This window comes from Lissotriton vulgaris, chromosome 7, assembly GCF_964263255.1.
Source record: "Lissotriton vulgaris chromosome 7, aLisVul1.2, whole genome shotgun sequence".
Lineage (NCBI taxonomy): Eukaryota > Metazoa > Chordata > Amphibia > Caudata > Salamandridae > Lissotriton > Lissotriton vulgaris.
Genome location: NC_141695.1, coordinates 683,713,060 through 683,733,267, shown reverse-complemented (window position 1 = coordinate 683,733,267; position 20,208 = coordinate 683,713,060). Strand labels below are relative to the sequence as shown.

The following is a 20,208-nucleotide window of genomic DNA, read 5'->3' as shown; positions in this document are numbered from 1 at the left end:
CGACAGCGATGGAAGCAGCCTTGAACCCACGGGCAGAAACAGGAACCGTGGTGAAGACAGAAAGGGTGGATGCAGTCCGCAACACCAGCCGGGGAAGCAGAGGAAGATGGCCGACCAGGACGCCACGCCGAGCGTCATGTGGGTACTGTGGCCGAGATGAGCACAACCAAGATGGCTGCCCAGCACGTGGCAAGACATGCTCAAAGTGCGGAATACCTAACCATTTCGCAAGCGTATGCAGGGGTGGCTCCCGCGGAAGAGGAGCGTCCGGAAGAAGATCAATCACAGGGGCCGTGAAACAGCTATCGCTAGACGACGCAACGCCATCTCAATCTCACAGACCGCCAAGACATTCCCAGTTCGACGACTCCCCCTCAGAAGATGAAGACGAATGCTACTACGTGTCGTTCGTAAGTGAGCTAAAGAGGCGACGGAGACCACAACCCAAGTGCCAAATACACATCGACGGGTCCCCTGCGTATGGCGTCATCGACACAGGAGCCACCGTGAACGTCATGGGAATTCAGCACTACAAGGCACTGAAGCCAAGACCCAAGCTAGTCCCTTCAAAGGCGCGCATACTAACATACGGCAGCCAAGAACCCCTCCCACTACGAGGGAAAATGAAGGTCCAAGTAAAAGCAGAAGACAACGAGGTGACAACAACGTTCCATGTGATAGACAAGGAAGCGGACCTGCTCGTAGGCAGCAACACGGCCGAAGACCTCCGCCTCATTGCGTTTGCAAACGCCGTCAAAGCGCTGCAAACAGAAGACATCCTGGAAATGTTCCCCACATTATTCGAAGGTCTCGGCACGATCAAGCGACCACCGATCAAACTGCACATCGACCCCGCCATCCAGCCAATAGCCCTAAGACACCGAAGGATACCCTTCCACCTGCGCGCAGCCGTGGAAAAAGAACTCAACCAGCTGGAAGAACAAGGGGTAATTGAGAAAGTATCGGGGCCGACGCCGTGGGTATCCCCGATGGTGATAGCCGAGAAGCCGCGCCAGCCAGGCAAAATCCGCATCTGCATAGACATGAGAGTCCCCAACAAAGCCATCCGACGGGAGCGACACCTCACCCCAACAGTAGATGATATCCTGACGGATCTGAATGGGGCCCAATGGTTCTCTAAGTTGGACCTCAATGCAGGATATCACCAGCTCAGGCTAGCGGAGGAGAGCCGCTACATTACAACTTTCTCAACGCACCTAGGGCTAAGGCGATACAAGCGACTAAACTTCGGCATCTCATCCGCAGCCGAAATCTTCCAAAACACGATAAAAGAAATCCTAACCGGACTTGATGGAGTGCTGAACGTCAGCGACGATATCTTGATTCACGCCAAAACCAGTGAAGAACACCACCGAAGACTGAAAGCCACCCTACAAAGACTCACGCAGTATGGCGTCACCTTACACAAAGACAAATGCCAGTTCTTCAGGAAATCAATAGAGTTCTTCGGATATGTATTCGACTCAGACGGAGTAAAGGTGGACCCCCGCAAATCGCACGCCATCAAGAACGCTCCAGCACCGTCATCCGCTTCCGAAGTAAGGAGTTTCTTAGGGATGGCGCAATACTGCGCCAGGTTCATACCCAATCTGGCCACAATCGCGGAGCCCCTGAGAAACCTGACAAAGAAGGACAGCTCGTGGAAATGGACGGAAACAGAAGACAAAGCATTCGACCGGATCAAAGAAGCCCTGTTAGACAGCACAACGATGGCGTACTTCAACACGGCAAGGCCCACCGAAGTCCTAGTAGACGCCAGCCCTGTGGGTTTAGGAGCCCTCCTGTCGCAAGAATCTGAACCAGGGGTGTGGGCCCCGTTGGCGTTCGCAAGCAAAGCCCTGACTGCGACAGAATCACGGTATTCACAAATTGAGAGGGAGGCACTGGCAGTAAAATGGGCGTGCGCCCACTTTCACCTATACATTTCCGGTCATCCATTCAGAATGGTGACAGACCACCAGCCGCTAATCCCCTTATTCCGTGGGACCGCTCCACACCCACCACCAAGGATAGAACGCTGGGCAATCCAAGTTCAACAGTACCAAATGGACCTAGTGTACCGACCAGGGGCGAAAAACCCCGCAGACTTCCTGTCGCGCCACCCCCACGCAGAGGAGTCCGGCAATGCAGACCAGGAAATCCAAACCGAGGAATTCATCAACATGCTAGCAACGGGTGCATGCCCCTGCGCACTGACCGCCGACGTCATCATCTCCCACTACGACAACGATCCAGTCGTCGGAAGGGTAAAGGAAGCCATACAATCCGGAACGTGGGCAAACTTCCTGAAGGACACCAACGGGTGGAACGAAGCAGATAGAACCCGCCTGCAACAACACTGGAAGGTTCACGATGAACTCAGCCGCGCTGACAATGGCCTCCTGCTAAGAGGGGCTCGCGTGGTCATTCCCAAAGCACTACAAGAGAGAGCAACCACCCTGGCACACGAAGGGCACCAGGGCACCCGCAGAATGAAGGCGAGGATGCGGGAGAAGATATGGTTCCCCAACATGGAGGAGAACATTGAAGCTTGCGTGCGAGAGTGTCGAGCATGCCAAATCACCAGCAGCCCCGAAGTACCAGCCCCAATAATCACGGAGGAACACGCCCCCTCACCATGGGCATGGTTAAGCCTAGACTTTGGCAGCTTCCCAGACGGGAGAGTCACAGTAGTGCTAGTGGACAACTACACCAAATACCCCATAGTGGAAACGGCAGCATCGACCAGCTTCGCGAACATTCGCCCCATTCTGACCAAAACCTTTGCGTTATTCGGCATCCCGATGGTCATCAAGACAGACAATGGGCCCCCGTTCCAGGGGAGTGAGTTTAAGGAATTTCTGGACAACCTTGGTGTAAAGCATCACCGAATTACCCCGCAATGGCCGCAAGCCAACGGCGAGGTAGAACGCTTTATGAGGACAATAAACAAAATACTGAGAATTTCATCAGCGGAAGGGAGTGACCCGGAGGAAGCATTACAGGCGTTCTTAAGGGAGTATCGCAGCACACCGCACAGCACCACCATGCAATCACCATGGGCATTGATGCTGGCCGGCCCTCGGAGAGACCTGCTCCCAATGGCTGACGGTTGGGCTCCCGCACCGTACTCCCCGGCAAGCACCCAAGAAAGGAGAAGGAAGACAAACGAAAAAGCGAGTTGTAGGAGGAGGGCCCAACCAAAGACTTTGAATCCAGGAGAGACAGTGCTAATCCGAACAAGGAGGCCCGGAGGAAAATTCAAGACCCCATTCGAACCAGAGCCCTGGGTCATCAAGGAAACACGTGGAACAGCAGTCACCGTCAGCCGCGATGGAGAAGAGGTGACTCGCAATGTATCATGGTTCAAACCGATACCCGTATCAGGCTCGGCTCCGCACTTCCTCGGGGCTGTGATGAGAGTCCAATCCCGGCCCTACCGAACGTTCTCAGCGCCCGATGATATATACACAGAACTACTAAGAGAGTTCAGCAGGCCGCGGGAAAGGAAGGGAACAGCGGGGAGGGAGATCTGTAACGACAAAGAACAATATATTAAAACACCCTAACTCCCTATACTACACCAAGGTGCCCTATAAACTCCACCTAGCGCCTCCTCCCCCCCTCTGATCACCATTCAATACCTGTAAAGGAAAATACACAACGCTTTAATCCAAATGGAAACAGGAGATGGTTGTGGGGTGAAGAACTGGGCCCAACTGTGAATAAAGAACAAACACAATTCACTCCCTATTCTCCAAGTACAAGATTAGCTGGTATGTTCTAGAAACAGAAAACCCTACACATACCCCAATGTAACATGTAAGATTCTTTCAATGGGCAGCCACACAGTTCCCTTGAATGACCTTCAATACCCCTCCTGTCTCCTGTGAGAACGAAATAAGCAAATGATAATGAACGCTGCACCTCTCCGAATGGTTTCCGGAGGATGCAACCAGTGAATACTTTTCACGTGAATCAACAGAGTTAGAAATCACTCGATGATAGTTTTGATAATACTTGCGCCCTAAGAAGATCTGCCAGATAGCCTTCCGATTGGGCTTAAGATGGCGAGGCTCAAGAAACAGCTCCAAGTGAGTCCTATCGCCACTGTGCAAGTTTTCCAGTAAACACACTATATACAACTATGTACAACCGTGAAGACTCTGATCCATGTTGTTTCCAAAGCATATACAATAATGAGGGCTCAGTTCCACATTGCTCCAAAAACGGGTCCTTTTCCCTCTGAACCAACGTGTATCCCCCACAGTATGCAACAGGACCAACAAACACTTAAGTCTCCACGTAGCACGGCAAATGAATGCCTCCCAGAACAGTTCCAACAGATAGTGGGTGTGTTGTTGGGATCGAAACTACCAACGCCACACACCTCACCTAGAACAGAGTACTCACTGTTATGGAGGAAAAAAGGAGTCGCCCGACGCCTCTTACCGCCTCCACACCCAAAGACACCAGAAACGCCACCGCAAACGGAATTATCGGCGCTTCACCGCCGTTTACACTCACTCTTTATTTCCTGGCATGCGCGCGCATCTCGCGTTCGAACGCGACGTCAGCGCGGCATGCCGGGAATTGTAGTTTGTTTACCTTTCCTGACGACTGCGCGCGTTCGGCAGCCCGAAACATGACAGTACACCCCCCTTCACAAAGGGGCTCCACCGCCCCCAGGCTTACCAGGAAACAATCGATGGAATCGGGCCACCAGCCTGGGAGCCCGAACTGCGTTCACTGGTTCCCAAGAATCCTCCTCGGGACCAAACCCCTTCCAGGAGATCAGGTATTGCAGTCGACCCTTCACCCATCTAGAGTCTCGGATGCACCTCACCTCATATTCCTGATCCTGCAACACCCAAATAGGCACCGGGGACTTCCGAATCGGACACCTAGAGGGTTTTAAAAGGGAAACGTGGAACACAGGATGTATGCGAAGCTGCGCTGGCAACCTCAGGCGCACAGCAACTGGGTTCACATGACCCACCACCCGGTAAGGACCAATGTACATAGGATTAAACACGCTGTGTTTCTTGAATTTAATATGTTTGGTGGACAACCATACTAAATCACCCTTTCTATACACTGGATTGGGTCTTCGGTGCTTGTCTGCTTGGAATTTATACCTAGCTTTGGCCTTCTCAAGGTTTTTGCGTGTGCTCAAAAGTATCTTGCGCACTCTCAACAACCTGTTTTTTACCTCTGGCAACTTCACATTATCAGATGGCAACAGCATGGGCGTGAACCTGGGATGGTGACCATATGAACAAAAGAAAGGCGTATATTGAGTGGATGCATGTTGAGTGTTATTGTAAGCTATCTCTGCCACCCACAACCAATCAACCCAGGACTCGCTGCTTTCTTGGACGTAGCATCGTAGATACTGCTTTAGGGATTGGTTTAGTCTCTCCGTTTGTCCATCCGTCTGCGGATGAAAGCTGGTGGACACAGACGAAGTTATGTGTAACGCCTTACACCAGGTTTTCCAAAATCTCGCAGTGAATTGCGCACCTCGATCCGACACTATGTCTCGTGGAAGGCCATGCAATCTTACAATGTTTACCAGGAGGAGTTGTGCCAATTGTCCTGCCGTGGGCACTTGAGCACAAGGAATAAAGTGGCCCATCTTGGTCAAAAAGTCCACTACCACTATTATGGCTGTTTTGCCTTGGTCCTTTGGAAGCCCCACAATGAAGTCAACGGAGAACCTCTCCCACGGATTCTCCGGAGTGGGCAAAGGGATCAACATTCCTTGAGGTTTTTGTCTGTTCGACTTCATTTGACTGCATGTAACACACTCCGCCACCCAACGAAGCACATCCGGTCTGATGGAAGGCCACCAAAACTGTCTCTGGATTTTTTCCAAAGTTTTGACAAATCCCATGTGACCAGCACACGGAACGTCGTGGCACCAAGAGAACACAAGTCGACGTAAGATTTCTGAGGGTACCAGTACCTGTTTTCCTTTCATTGGAACGCCATGTCTTGGTTTCCATTCCGGATGATGTCGGAGCCAGGTGCGCCACACACAGGTTTGTACTCCCCTCCTGACTCGAAACAAAAAGTCGTCGGTATGAGTGACCCCTATGACATTTGTAGGTTCAATGATTGACTGAACTGGTTTCTCCTCTGGTATTAGGAGATTCTCTCTTCTGGTAAGCGCATCCGCCTTCCTGTTGTAGGTACCAGGCCTAAAGGTAACCACAAAACGAAATTCTTCAAAAAACATCATCCACCTTAATTGCCTGGGGGAAAGGTGTCTCGCGGCCCTTAAAAACTGTAGATTTCGATGATCTGTATAGACCGTGATTTGGTGACGAGCCCCCATTAACCAGTGTCGCCATTCCATAAAGGCATCCCTTATAGCGAGCAGCTCCTTTTCGGCGATGGTGTAGTTTACTTCCGAGGGACTGAGCTTTCTGGACATGTAGGCAATCGGGTGCAGGGTGTTTGTATATTCCTCCTTTTGAGATAACACAGCCCCCAGAGCTATTTCTGAGGCATCTGCCTCGACTATGAATGGTAAATCCGGGTTGGCGTGCGTTAACACCGGGGCTGAGGAGAAGGCTACCTTGAGATCCTCGAACGCTTGTTGAGCGTTGTTAGTCCATACAAACGGGATGTTTTTCTTCGTAAGCTGTGTGAGGGGCGACACCATTCCTGAGAAACCAGCAATGAATCGCCTGTAGAAGTTAGCAAACCCCAACAGGCTCTGGATGTCTTTAACATTGTTGGGACGTGGCCAATCCACTATTGCTTGGACTTTTCTTTCTGCCATCACTTGCCCTGACGGAGTAAGCATTACCCCCAGAAACTCCACCGTTGTGACGTGGAACTCACACTTGGTAATCTTACAGAAGAGGTGATGTTTCTGGAGTGCTTGCAGCACTGCTTTTACATGGGTGATGTGTTCGTCTGTTGAGTTGGAATAAATGAGTATGTCGTCTATATAAACGACTGCATAGCGATCCAGGAATTCCCGCAGGACCTCATTCAGAAAAAATTGGAATGCGGCCGGGGCATTGCAGAGCCCAAAGGGCATCACTAAATACTCGTATAATCCGTACCGCGTCTTAAAGGCCGTTTTCCACTCATCACCCCGTCTTATGCGAACCAGGTGATATGCCCCACGTAAATCCAGCTTTGTATAGATGTGTGCTGCCCTAACCTGTTCCAGCAGCACTGGGATCAAAGGTAACGGATATTGATTCTTCACAGTTATGGCATTTAGGGCTCTATAATCAATGCAGCATCTTTTTTCACCATTTGCCTTTGGTATGAAGAACAAGGGAGAGGCTGCAGGGGATCGAGAAGGGCGGATATATCCCAAAGCCAAGTATTTATCAAGGTATTCTCGCAGCGTCTCGGTTTCCGGTAGAGTAAGTGCGTAAATCCTTCCATTGGGTATTTCAGAGCCAGGGATGAGGTCAATGCGGCAATCATACATGCGGTGTGGTGGAAGCACTTCGGCCTCCTTGTCGCTGAACACGGATTCAAACTCCGCATAACATGAAGGCAGGGTGACGTCTTTTTCTGCTGCTGTGGCTATTACATACGTAGTCTCTAGATTATGTGCAGGCGCCTCATCCTTGGGCAAACAGTGTTCTCGACAATATGGGGAAAGAAACTGTACAGATTTGGTGGCCCACCTTACATCCGGATCATGTATCTGCAGCCAAGGGAGACCTAGGATGATCCCATATTGCGGTGCTTCAATGATGTTGAAGCTCAGAAGTTCACGATGAGCCCTGGAACACACCATTTCCAACTTGCTCGTATGATAAGCAATCGGACCTGCTTGGAGTTCGTGTCCATCCACTGCGTAGACTGTTTCAGGTCTTTCTTTGGGGATTAGAGTCGCTCCCAATCGATGAGCCATTGAACAATCCATAAAACACCCTGTAGCTCCTGAATCGATCATCACATGCACCTCATGTTGTTTGTCTTTGATGGTTATAGTCATGTTCAAAAATAGGTGGTTTCTCATATCCACAGAATCCGGGGTGAGTGAAGGGATGATGTGAATGCTTGAGGGTTTCCCTTCCTTTGCCTTCAAGCCTTGTAGTTTTCCGACTCCTTTGCGGAGACTCCTGCCACACTCGGGCCTCCCCGTCCCCGATTATTTTTTGGCTTGACTGGGCACTCCCTTACGAAATGTCCTTTCTTCCCACAATAAAGACATAAACCCTGTTTACGTCTATATTCTCTTTCGCTGGTGGTCAAAGATGCTCTCACCGCTCCTATCTCCATGGCCTCGGGTGAAGAAGCTGATTTCTCACTGGTACCAGGGTGTTCATAAGGCATCACAGCTTTGTCCTTCTTCTTATTCTCTCCTTTTCTTTCCTTCATGCGATGATCCAATCGTAATGTAAGGTCTATTAAAGCAGAGCATGTACGGGGCTGAGGATCTATCTGCGCTAAGACGTCTTTCATGTCCTCATGGAGGCCTTGATAGAACAGGGCTGTTCTTTTGGCTTCAGGCCACTCTGTTTCGGCCACGAGTCTCCTGAAATTGTTGAGATACGTGACCAGATCATGGTCTCCCTGTTTCAATTGTAACAATTCTCTGTCCGCTGTGAGGGTCTCTGCTCTCCGGTCAAAAGTTCTTTCAAATTCTTCTTTGAAATTATCCCAGTGATATAGGAGTGGGTCATCTCTTTTGACTATGGGCACTGCCCACTGCGCTGCTTCCCCACCTAAGTATGATATCAGAAAAGCTACTCTCGCTTGGTGTGTGGAAAACATCTTGGGTTTACACATAAAGTGCATCTGAACTTGTGTCATGAATACTTGAATCTTTTTTATGTCCCCATAGTATCTTTCAGGTGGTGCTAGTGGGATTTGTGCCGGCATTTCCACCACCACAGAAGTGGTCGGAGAAGTGCTACTAGATGCCCCTGCTGTGGTGGTAGGGGCGGGCATTCTATCTATTCTGGCTCGCAACTGGGCATTCTCTGCCCTAGAAGCCGCTACCTCCCTATTGGCAGCTGTTAACTCAACCTGTACTAAGGCCAAAGCAGCCATGACATCCTCTAAAGTAGTCATGACTTACTCTCAACACAGCCAAGAGGAGGCAAAATCCTTGGGCCGATAATTCTATCAGGCTCGGCTCCGCACTTCCTCGGGGCTGTGATGAGAGTCCAATCCCGGCCCTACCGAACGTTCTCAGCGCCCGATGATATATACACAGAACTACTAAGAGAGTTCAGCAGGCCGCGGGAAAGGAAGGGAACAGCGGGGAGGGAGATCTGTAACGACAAAGAACAATATATTAAAACACCCTAACTCCCTATACTACACCAAGGTGCCCTATAAACTCCACCTAGCGCCTCCTCCCCCCCTCTGATCACCATTCAATACCTGTAAAGGAAAATACACAACGCTTTAATCCAAATGGAAACAGGAGATGGTTGTGGGGTGAAGAACTGGGCCCAACTGTGAATAAAGAACAAACACAATTCACTCCCTATTCTCCAAGTACAAGATTAGCTGGTATGTTCTAGAAACAGAAAACCCTACACATACCCCAATGTAACATGTAAGATTCTTTCAATGGGCAGCCACACAGTTCCCTTGAATGACCTTCAATACCCCTCCTGTCTCCTGTGAGAACGAAATAAGCAAATGATAATGAACGCTGCACCTCTCCGAATGGTTTCCGGAGGATGCAACCAGTGAATACTTTTCACGTGAATCAACAGAGTTAGAAATCACTCGATGATAGTTTTGATAATACTTGCGCCCTAAGAAGATCTGCCAGATAGCCTTCCGATTGGGCTTAAGATGGCGAGGCTCAAGAAACAGCTCCAAGTGAGTCCTATCGCCACTGTGCAAGTTTTCCAGTAAACACACTATATACAACTATGTACAACCGTGAAGACTCTGATCCATGTTGTTTCCAAAGCATATACAATAATGAGGGCTCAGTTCCACATTGCTCCAAAAACGGGTCCTTTTCCCTCTGAACCAACGTGTATCCCCCACAGTATGCAACAGGACCAACAAACACTTAAGTCTCCACGTAGCACGGCAAATGAATGCCTCCCAGAACAGTTCCAACAGATAGTGGGTGTGTTGTTGGGATCGAAACTACCAACGCCACACACCTCACCTAGAACAGAGTACTCACTGTTATGGAGGAAAAAAGGAGTCGCCCGACGCCTCTTACCGCCTCCACACCCAAAGACACCAGAAACGCCACCGCAAACGGAATTATCGGCGCTTCACCGCCGTTTACACTCACTCTTTATTTCCTGGCATGCGCGCGCATCTCGCGTTCGAACGCGACGTCAGCGCGGCATGCCGGGAATTGTAGTTTGTTTACCTTTCCTGACGACTGCGCGCGTTCGGCAGCCCGAAACATGACAACCCGCTCCAAAAGGACAGAACTCAAGTGATGACGCACCTGCCGCGAGAGAGGAGGAAGAGCATGCAGCCTCAGGAGATAATTCGAGTATGGCCCCGGACATTGCAGAACACCCATCTCTGTCCTCACCGGGACCTCCTCGAGACCCGATCCCTCCGAGAGGCAAGTGGCAATATAACCTGAGATCCAATCCACGGCCCAATCACAAACTGGCAGACTTTGCATGTTGAACTGATCATTATAGTTGTTTTGAAAAATCCAAGTTGGGAAGGGATGTAGCGCTCTAGTGCTCCGAGGGTCTCAGGTTGAGCCCCGGAAGCACTCCACACTATGTATCACTTTCTGGCCAGGCGTGGCCAGAAAGCTTTAAATAAAGGGACCGAAGTGGCACGGCACTTCCGGTCCACACGAGAGCAGCAACAGTGTGTGTGTCCCCCTTATTGCAAGCGGCGCTGCGCAGTAGGCCAAGCCTGGCCCCAGAGGCCTCACAGTAATCGGCCCTAAATTACTGAATATGAAAGGAAAAATAATATTCTTAAACATTATGTTACTTCCGAAAAAAAACAATATTCTTGATGATATTTTTGCATCACAATATTTTTTTCTGATATGTCTGTCTCTCAATATTGTGAACTCGATATGTTGCCTAAATACCAAAGTGCCCCAGGTCTGGATACCCCTTAAAACGTCAGCATGCAGACTTGCAGGGATTATGTCAACTAAGGGAATGCACCTGAGCCATTTTAACACGGGGAGAAATTATAAACACGTTTGTGAACTTGCAGATGTCAGCATTCTTAAGCAAGCCAAGTTCCCGCTCTTATGTAACAGAGTAAATGCTCTGCCCACAGAATAGTGAATATCAGTCACAATAGAGCTAATACTCGCCAGGAAACAGCAGCTTGAAAACTAAATTAATTCAAAAGTAATTTAGAGGACATGTCTAAAAGTCTCTTTTTTAAATAATACAGGAAGTCTTACCTTTTCATTTCTGGAACCGTTAATGTTTTCAGCAGCTGTTTCCTCCCTTGCGAGCCAAGGTAGAAATATTTAAGTGTGGATGATCAGGGATGTTTACTTGTGCATTTCATGCATGAACCGCAGGGCGCCTACATCTCAGGCTTTGATTCATAATGAGGTGGGGGCAGTGATTAACCAGTGGATAGTGACAATTTTGTTGTAAATGTAACTTTATCGGTTTTTGCAGGAATCGGAATCATGAACACAAGATCAGTCTTTCCCACTTGTCTGCCACTCCATTTGACCAGAGTGTGTTTTGCCTCCATCCCTACCACCCTCCACGGATTTTGAGCTGGTTATTCACTATAATTGCTTCTAAGGAAGCCATACATAAGAATGTGATAGAGGCTGCAGGTGCCTGCTTAGCTGAATATGCACTAGATATTGACGTTATTCGCTAAGTGGGTTCACATACAGGGCATGAAGCAGAAGCACACATTGCACCCACCGTGTTACGATTCTGAGTACATGTCTTTGTGAGTACACCACCCCATCCCCTTGTCTGAGACCACGTCAACGAACAACACACATGTGGCTGTAGAAAGCTATTGAAGAGATCAGCTTAGTAACTCACAGACAGTCCTCTGGCCGCGGTCTGTAGTAGAACGGAGGGACCTTTGCCTCATATTTCGCTTTAGTTAGGAGATTCCCATTTTCTTTCATGTTCTGCAAAAGAGAAAAAACTTGAAAAAGCGGCACTAAATATCTGAGACACTTATTCAGTTAACAGCAAGCCTGGAGCTAACCACTGTCAGGCAATTGCTTCGTCAGGATCCTAAGTAATTCTAAGCAACTTGACTTCGGTTAAATTATTCTCCAGTTAAGAATCAAAGGAATTTCCTATTTTACTACATTCCTTTCACTTATTATCTTATTGGTCACCCCGTGTTCTTTCAATAGGGCAGCTCTCCTTTTGAATGAGAGAGCTACTCGCATCTCCCAGCATGTTTCTCCCCAGTGGCCTTGATAAAAGTTGATTCTCTATTGGATCTAGAGCACTATGCATGATAAACTCCTCATTCGGGATGCAAGTCTGCCACAGCTCCAGTACTGTATGGCTAGGTAACATCAAAACAAAACATACTCACTAATAAGAATCGTTTCAAAAGCAACCACTAAATTATCTCTGGACTGTCTTTGACACCAGAAAAAGGTATGGGTAGGTAGTTCTAAATTGACTGCATCAAGGTTACTTCTGTAAATGTGGAAACAGATAAAAAGCATCATCTCTAAGTGACTTAATGGAAGTTATATATTGTTCTGCCTCTTCCATGGTATGGCACTCTAGCAGTACCCAAACGTTATCACCTGAAATGTATTCTAATGTTCCCTTTCAAGAATCACAGAATTTTAATACAACCACAGTCGATTTAAGCAATCTTGATCACATTGGGCAGTCCTAATGGCTCTTCTTTGGGCATTATTCAAGTCTTGGTATGTGGCTATGGCAGGTCATTAAAACAGTTTCAAGGCAAGCAGTAGAGTGCGTTCCTGCGTCCACTGGGTTAGGTCTCGCCCAGTAATTTATCCCTTGTAATATATTCTAATGTTCCCTTTCAAGAGTCACACATTATAAACGAACTAACGGCTATTAATGGAATCTTGATCACATTGGACAGTCCTATTGGCTCTTATTTGGGTAATCCAAAACAGTTTTAAGGCCAGCAGCGGTGTACCCGCTTCCACTGGGTTAGGCCTCGACCAGTAATTTGCCATAATATTCCATGAATATAGAAAATGGGGGTGATCGTATATCTCTGGAAAGCTTGTCTGGTATCTTATCTTGTTTCAGTTTTCTTAGTGTAGTTTATTTATTTATTTATTTAACAGATTTGTAGAGCGCATGGCTGCCCGCAGGCGTCCCAGCGCTTGTGACAAGAACCAGAAGCAGTGGGAGCCTTACGGGAACAGCCATGTCTTGAGTGCCCTACGGAATGAGAGAAGGTTAGGCTGGGCTCTGATGTCTGGGGGCAATGTATTCCACAATTTGGAAGCATTATATGCAAACAGTCGGCCACCAGAGCGGGCTTTCTTGATTCTTGGAACAAATGCTAAGTTGAGGTTTGAAGATCGTAGCGTTCTCTTGGTGGTGTAAGGTGTGATAAAGTTTTGTAGGATTGGTGGCGCCTTACCATGCCTCAGAGTTTCTGAGAATTGTTTCTGTGTACTGCTTTAGCCTCCCATTGAAATCATCCTGCCATCTGTTCAGCCTCTGTCTGAGACTCAGTAAATTTTAAGCAAGGGTGCCAGTGTGTACTGTTGTGTGTAGTGGCATAGGAAAGAGGCAAACAACGTAAGAGATGTCACTGAATCCTGCTGAAAAAGTGTTGTAATAATGAGGGGTTAAGGTCATGAGTAAATAGGTATATATTTTAATCCAGGACAAAAGGTTTTAAGATCAATCGTGGAAAGTAACTAGGGTGCTCTTTCTCCTTCCTCTGTCCCAACGGCTGTTCCCAAATCCTCTTCACTCAACATTCCTGACTTCTTCTTCCCTTTTCCTACTAAAAGCAACACCTTCTATAAAAAACATGAAGCAGTAACACAAATCCAAAACAAGTACTAACCACCTAGCGGCTAATTATGCATAATAAAACCTCTATATTTACTCGACAGCCAGCATCTTCTAGAACTCTTACCATCAATTATCTTGGCACTGTGCAGTACAACTATCATTGGTCTTGCCTTCAATTTCCTTGGCACTATGCAAGGAGCTGTCCTTCTTCCCACAATCCTCCTCTCTTTATGAAATTGGATAACTATCCTTAAAACGTTCCTCCTCTCCTAACCCCACATTCTCATCTTCATCATCCAATCAAGTTTCCTCACCATACCTTGTTTTCTTTTCCCTCACAACCTACATCACAAAATCTACAATCATTCACAGATTATTTATTTATCTGCATTTCTACTTCACTTCAACATTCTCTACTTAAATTCCAAACTCGTCCTTTCTACACCCTCTCAGCATTAGAGAGGGTGACAGAGAGCGGTCGCCCATATAAGTGGTGCATCACCCCGTGTACACCACGATCGGACAACTGAGCCACCTGATAACCACTCATTAACAACCAGGAGATGAGATGCTCAGTAATACAGGAGGATGTCCACCGCACCAAGAACCCTGATCATATATTGACCAGCGACCCTTGCTCTGGGAGATTCGGGGAGGGCAGCCCGTAAAGCAATTCAGGACACGGCACCCAGGCCATCTCACCTGAGCCCCCTAAAGCAAACAGAGTGACTTTATGTAAACACAGTCTACACAACTGGGGTAGACATCGAACGATTGCTTCCACCTCGTGCTCACATCACACTGACCGGGAACCCACCATGTTCAGACCAACTACTAGAAGTTGAGTACAAGAAGAAAGTGACTAAAAAAAAGGGGTCATCATATCATATCGCATATCCCACTCCGAGGTTTCCTGGCCCTTACATCTGCAGAACCTCACATAGAGGGACGTGGTTATGCTACCACGGTCCATTAGTATCTTGAGAATCGTGCATACACAAGGTACACATTTACCATGGCTTCCTGACGAAGGCTGCATAGCCGAAATGCGTGTAGGATACAATGTACAAGCCATGTTGTTCATACATAAGGCTTAGCCCTACAATCTGTGTTGTACATGCAAATTCAATCTTCACCCATCCTACCTTATTGTTTGTAAGCCACTAGGAATCAGAATGTTCAGTCCCTAGGACTTTTTCACCAATGATAAAATAAATGTGATTCTATGTAGGTCACAAAAATACAATTGATTATACTGTAACGTATATTTACAATTGTTTATAGATATAAAAAATAAGATATATGCTTTACATCTGAACAAGAACATTCACTAGGCCTGTTCTTTCCTATGAAATATTGAATAAAATGAATCTCTTATCAGAGGAATGAGTGTGGAAGCATGACTGAGTATACAGGATTGCTAAATTACATTATAGACGGAAATATAAATGGTCTTTAAAAAATGAATTTTTGGGACAATATATCTATTTGTGTATATTGATCATGTCTATGAATTTTTAGCTTTTTGATACCAATAAATTGTTTTCATATTAACTTTGATCTGGGTTTCAGTATTTACATAGGTTTGCCCATACTTACATTAGTTGCCTACGTGTTCATACATACAATAGTTATTTACGCATCCATTGACAGGGGAACCCCTTTTCTGTTAGGTATAAAGCCATACTGGTCGGGGTGAATAAGAGCCAGGAGGACTGACTGTAACCTCCCTGCTAAGATATTGGCATACATCTTAATGTCCGTGGTGATTAAGGAGATACAGCAATTGGAGGCACTCCTTGTCGACAGTTCATCTGATTTAGGGATGGTTGTGAGGTCTAGCTCTGAGGGGAAGGATCCCTGCCTCACAAATTCTGTATAGAGTTGAAGAAGAATCGGGGTATATATGCCACGAAATTTGGAGTAATATTCAAGAGGGAAACCGTCTGGGCCAAGAGTCTTACCAGTTTTCACGTCCCGAACAGCCGTCTGAATTTCATCTTCTGTGATTGGTGAATCTAGGGCCATTTGCTGAGGTCATGTCAGACAAGAAAGGGGCACATCATGGAGTAGTGGTCAGGCCAGGTCAGACCCATGTGGCTACTAAAAGCCTGATTCCTCATTGACGACAGGCTTGTGGACCACTTGTCTAAGAAATTACGGGTCTATTTTGAACTAATGAATGAACGGTTCCAAGGGTTGGTACACTTTGGGCAGCCAGCAAACTCATAATTCGAAGAGTGGCCAAGGCATTTCTTAAGTATAAAGACCGAGACATACAACAACACATCGCAGAGCTGGCGACCGGTATACTCAGAATAGAATCTGAGGTGGCGACCAACGCTACTGAAGCTATGAGCTGACAGCTTGAGATAGATGGGACACCCCTACACCACTTGTCCTTCCACGAGGCCTTCTAATATTGGCGAGCCTCCACCCAACGAGTATATGAGCCCAGAGATAAAACAAGCACAATCCAATGTATTTTGGCTACTAGGGTGCTTAAATCCTGCTCATCCCTACCATCCAAGACACTGCAGGGTCTTTAGTCACAAATAGGGATGATATTGCAGCAGTATTTGTGAATTACTGAGAGCATCTATATGCCCAGCAGTGGCTCCTGGTTGGAGAACAAGAGTCGCTTTGAGTACCCGTTGCTTGAGAAGCCCCAGAGCCCATCGACGCAGGGGTGTCTGATGAAGGTAACCTCCTCAGAGACCCAATGTAGTCCTGCAGTGCTTTCTCCCTCGAAAGTCTGGACCCTAGACATAACATAACATAACATGTGTATTTGTAAAGCGCACGTTCACCCAGCGGTTTCTTGGCGCTGAATAACAGATGTTTATTGTTACCCAACTCAATGGTACTCATTTTATCGACCTCAGATGGATGAAAGGCTGAGTGGACCCGCCGGGATTTGAACCTGTGACCATGAGGTCGAACACAGGCCCCTGCAGTGGACGCATTAGTCCACTGAGCCACCAGACCCGGCACATGATCTATATTCTGATTCTTACCTACTCATCCTCCAATGTAGGAAGTCAACCTTGAATACTTCAACATATTTACTGTTTATGTTGTTGAAAATAGTTGGGCGATATATGCTTCATGGGTAGAAGTCTGGGTTGGGAGTGGTTGCTGCTGTTGTTGCGGGGTATCAACAGGGAATATGTTTTGTTTTTCTTTGTTCTGATTGTTCCTATTTATTCCTCTGTCCCTTGCTCCACTGTCTGTGGCTGCCTCACTTGCCAACCCTTGACTACCCAGGTCAATCTCACCATAGAGTTTATCCTCATTTCAAGCAACGTAAATGGCCGAATAGACTATAATCAAACATACTGCGGCCCTCAAATGTTTCCAATGCCACCAGCCAGGCTTTGCCCAACTCCAAGAGACACATCTTATAAGTACCCTCTGCCCCTTTCAGTGTAGATTCAGTTTTGATTGGGTTTACCGCTCCGCCTTGGGTGAGGGTTCCAGAGGGGTGGCAATTCTCCTACACAAAACATTTCCTTCAGTAGTTACTCAGATTCTCCATGACCCTCAGGGATGCCATGTGGGGTGACTGGTTCTCTGGAGGTGAAACCATATAATTTGCTATGCATTTATATAACTACTCACTTACCTTGTCAGACCCACCAAGACCTAACCGAGTTGATAGCTGCCTCCAGCTCTTGAAAGGGGGCCCTCTCCACATCGCTGGGTCTTCCAGTGGGACCAGGAGCAGAAGGATGTAACTGGGGCCGTTAGATTTTCACACGGTCTGTGGCCCATCTCTGTGACCTTCCTGCTTCCGCTGACTCATCAACCGGGTCCCTCCACGTCGGAAGAGCATAACTCCCCCCACCCTGTCCAGCACCACCTCGGGGACATCCTTAGCCCCACCGGCCCAGGCACACACTGGCAGAAATCATGGCCACTCTCCCCGCAGGAGTCTTCCTCTCCCTCAGGGGCCTGAGAGGCTATTCTTCAGCCCGCAGATCAGAGGTAGGGTCCTAGGAGGCAGATAATGGGGCTCACAAATGTTTTTTGGGGACCCAGGGCAGTGGATGAAGCAGAATAGCGGAGGAGGTCCCGGGAGCAGCCTTCGTACACATCCACCATCTTGGCTGCTTCGGCCACGCCTCACGTTTTCATTTTATGCACAAAAACCTTCTATATTGCTAACAACGGGATGTTAATCACCATGAACACAACTCTGCCTCCCTTCCTCCAAGTAATTCAAATGCACTTTTCACTGTTAGTAAGTGTGATGTTGTCCTATTTGCTGGAAGGATGTTTTGAAGTGCCTAACACCAACATAACTTACATTTAACAGCCAATTGTGTATAATCTTTAATCACTCGATTCATACATTACACATGTCCATTCCCCTCAGGATAAAAGGATGCAACCTAATTATGTAGTACAGCAGATTGTTTACATATTATCAAAAACAATCTTGGGGAATCTACTCTCTGCAGAAGACATCTTGAAGAAACTCCTCGATTATAGTCTCAGTATCGTCTTTGCTCACCATTCCAGCTTCTAGATCATTTCAAATAGTGGTCTATTCAAACTATCCAAAATGATTAATAATGCTCAAAAATAGAAGTAGTCCCATAATATCAATAAAAAGATTACAACTCTGGAGTACCCTCTAACATTTCACTCATGAGGGGACCCTTATGTGTGAGGAACTTTACCTGGACGCCGCCATTTGCCGACGAAGTGAACTGGGAAACCGCCATCCCATCTTGCAGCCTCCCCGTGTCCCTGGAGGGATTGACCGCCATATCGCCGTTTAACAACTTGCAGCACCCGCTTCGAGGGTGCCGCTGCGTGGCGTTTGGCGTGGGGTTGAGGTAGCAGGAGCGCCGGAGAGCACCCGGGAGGAAGAGGGAACAACAGCGTGAGGTAACTGTGGGCGCGCGCTGCAGGTACTCCATAGACCAGGAGGCCCTGCCCTGCGCTGCACAGGTGTGCACGGCCGCGCCCCCAGCAAGACACGCCCCCGGCCGACCAAGCTCTTAAGCGCGAAGACTTCCTGAGTGCAGTGGGACCCTTATGTGTGAGGAACTTTACCTGGACGCCGCCATTTGCTGACGAAGTGAACTGGGAAACCGCCATCCCATCTTGCAGCCTCCCCGTGTCCCTGGAGGGATTGACCGCCATATCGCCGTTTAACAACTTGCAGCACCCGCTTCGCGGGTGCCGCTGCGCGGCGTTTGGCGTGGGGTTGAGGTAGCAGGAGCGCCGGAGAGCACCCGGGAGGAAGAGGGAACAACAGCGTGAGGTAACTGTGGGCGCGCGCTGCAGGGACTCCATAGACCAGGAGGCCCTGCGCTGCACAGGTGTGCACGGCCGCGCCCCCAGCAAGACACGACCCCGGCCGACCAAGCTCTTAAGCGCGAAAACTTCCTGAGTGCAGTGGGACCCTTATGTGTGAGGAACTTTACCTGGACGCCGCCATTTGCCGACAAAGTGAACTGGGAAACCGCCATCCCATCTTGCAGCCTCCCCGTGTCCCTGGAGGGATTGACCGCCATATCGCCGTTTAACAACTTGCAGCACCCGCTTCGCGGGTGCCGCTGCGCGGCGTTTGGCGTGGGGTTGAGGTAGCAGGAGCGCCGGAGAGCACCCGGGAGGAAGAGGGAACAACAGCGTGAGGTAACTGTGGGCGCGCGCTGCAGGGACTCCATAGACCAGGAGGCCCTGCGCTGCACAGGTGTGCACGGCCGCGCCCCCAGCAAGACACGCCCCCGGCCGCAACGCCTCCTTTAAGAACAGCGCTCTTCCGCTCAGCGGGACGCGAGCGGGACGCCGAGCGAAGCCCGGGCAAAGGGCGGGCCCTCTGTGGCCCTCAGAGGCCAGGAGAGGCTGGGCTGGGCCACAAACCCTGGTCGGTTATACATAGCTCCTTATTGCTATTACTGCTAGGATACACGGGTTATGTCCTGCCGTGAAACTAGAAGTATGGCCGCTGCAGGAGCTAAAAAACTTACTGGAACTTTGGACGATTTCATCACCCGCACTCATGCGTTAATCGACGAGGGAATAATACTAATGGATAGGAGAGTCTCCCAAGACCTGGCCATGGCCAAGCGCTCCTCCCTGGGCCTTATTGCACAGGCACAGACACCTAACATTGATTCTCGGTCAGATATACAGGCCCTAGTACATAGTTCTGGAGAGACTGGGGATCTTGATGCTTCAAACACTGTACAGGATCTGGAGGCTTCACCTAACCTCAATATCTTAACAGAGAGTGGAGCGCAACAAAGTGAGTCAAACACCTCTAACACCATATCCGCTA

At 48.4% G+C, this 20,208-nt stretch overlaps 1 protein-coding gene across 1 annotated transcript in view; it reads right to left on the bottom strand.

Annotated features, from left to right (window-relative positions):
* The window catches only part of ADAP2 (ArfGAP with dual PH domains 2), a 263,061-nt gene that overhangs the window by 171,140 nt on the left and 71,713 nt on the right, over window positions 1-20,208 (bottom strand). The window contains exon 3 of the mRNA XM_086930890.1: window positions 11,973-12,064. Within this exon, the coding sequence (XP_086787016.1) occupies window positions 11,973-12,064 (92 nt within the window). The remainder of the gene's footprint in view (window positions 1-11,972; window positions 12,065-20,208) is intronic.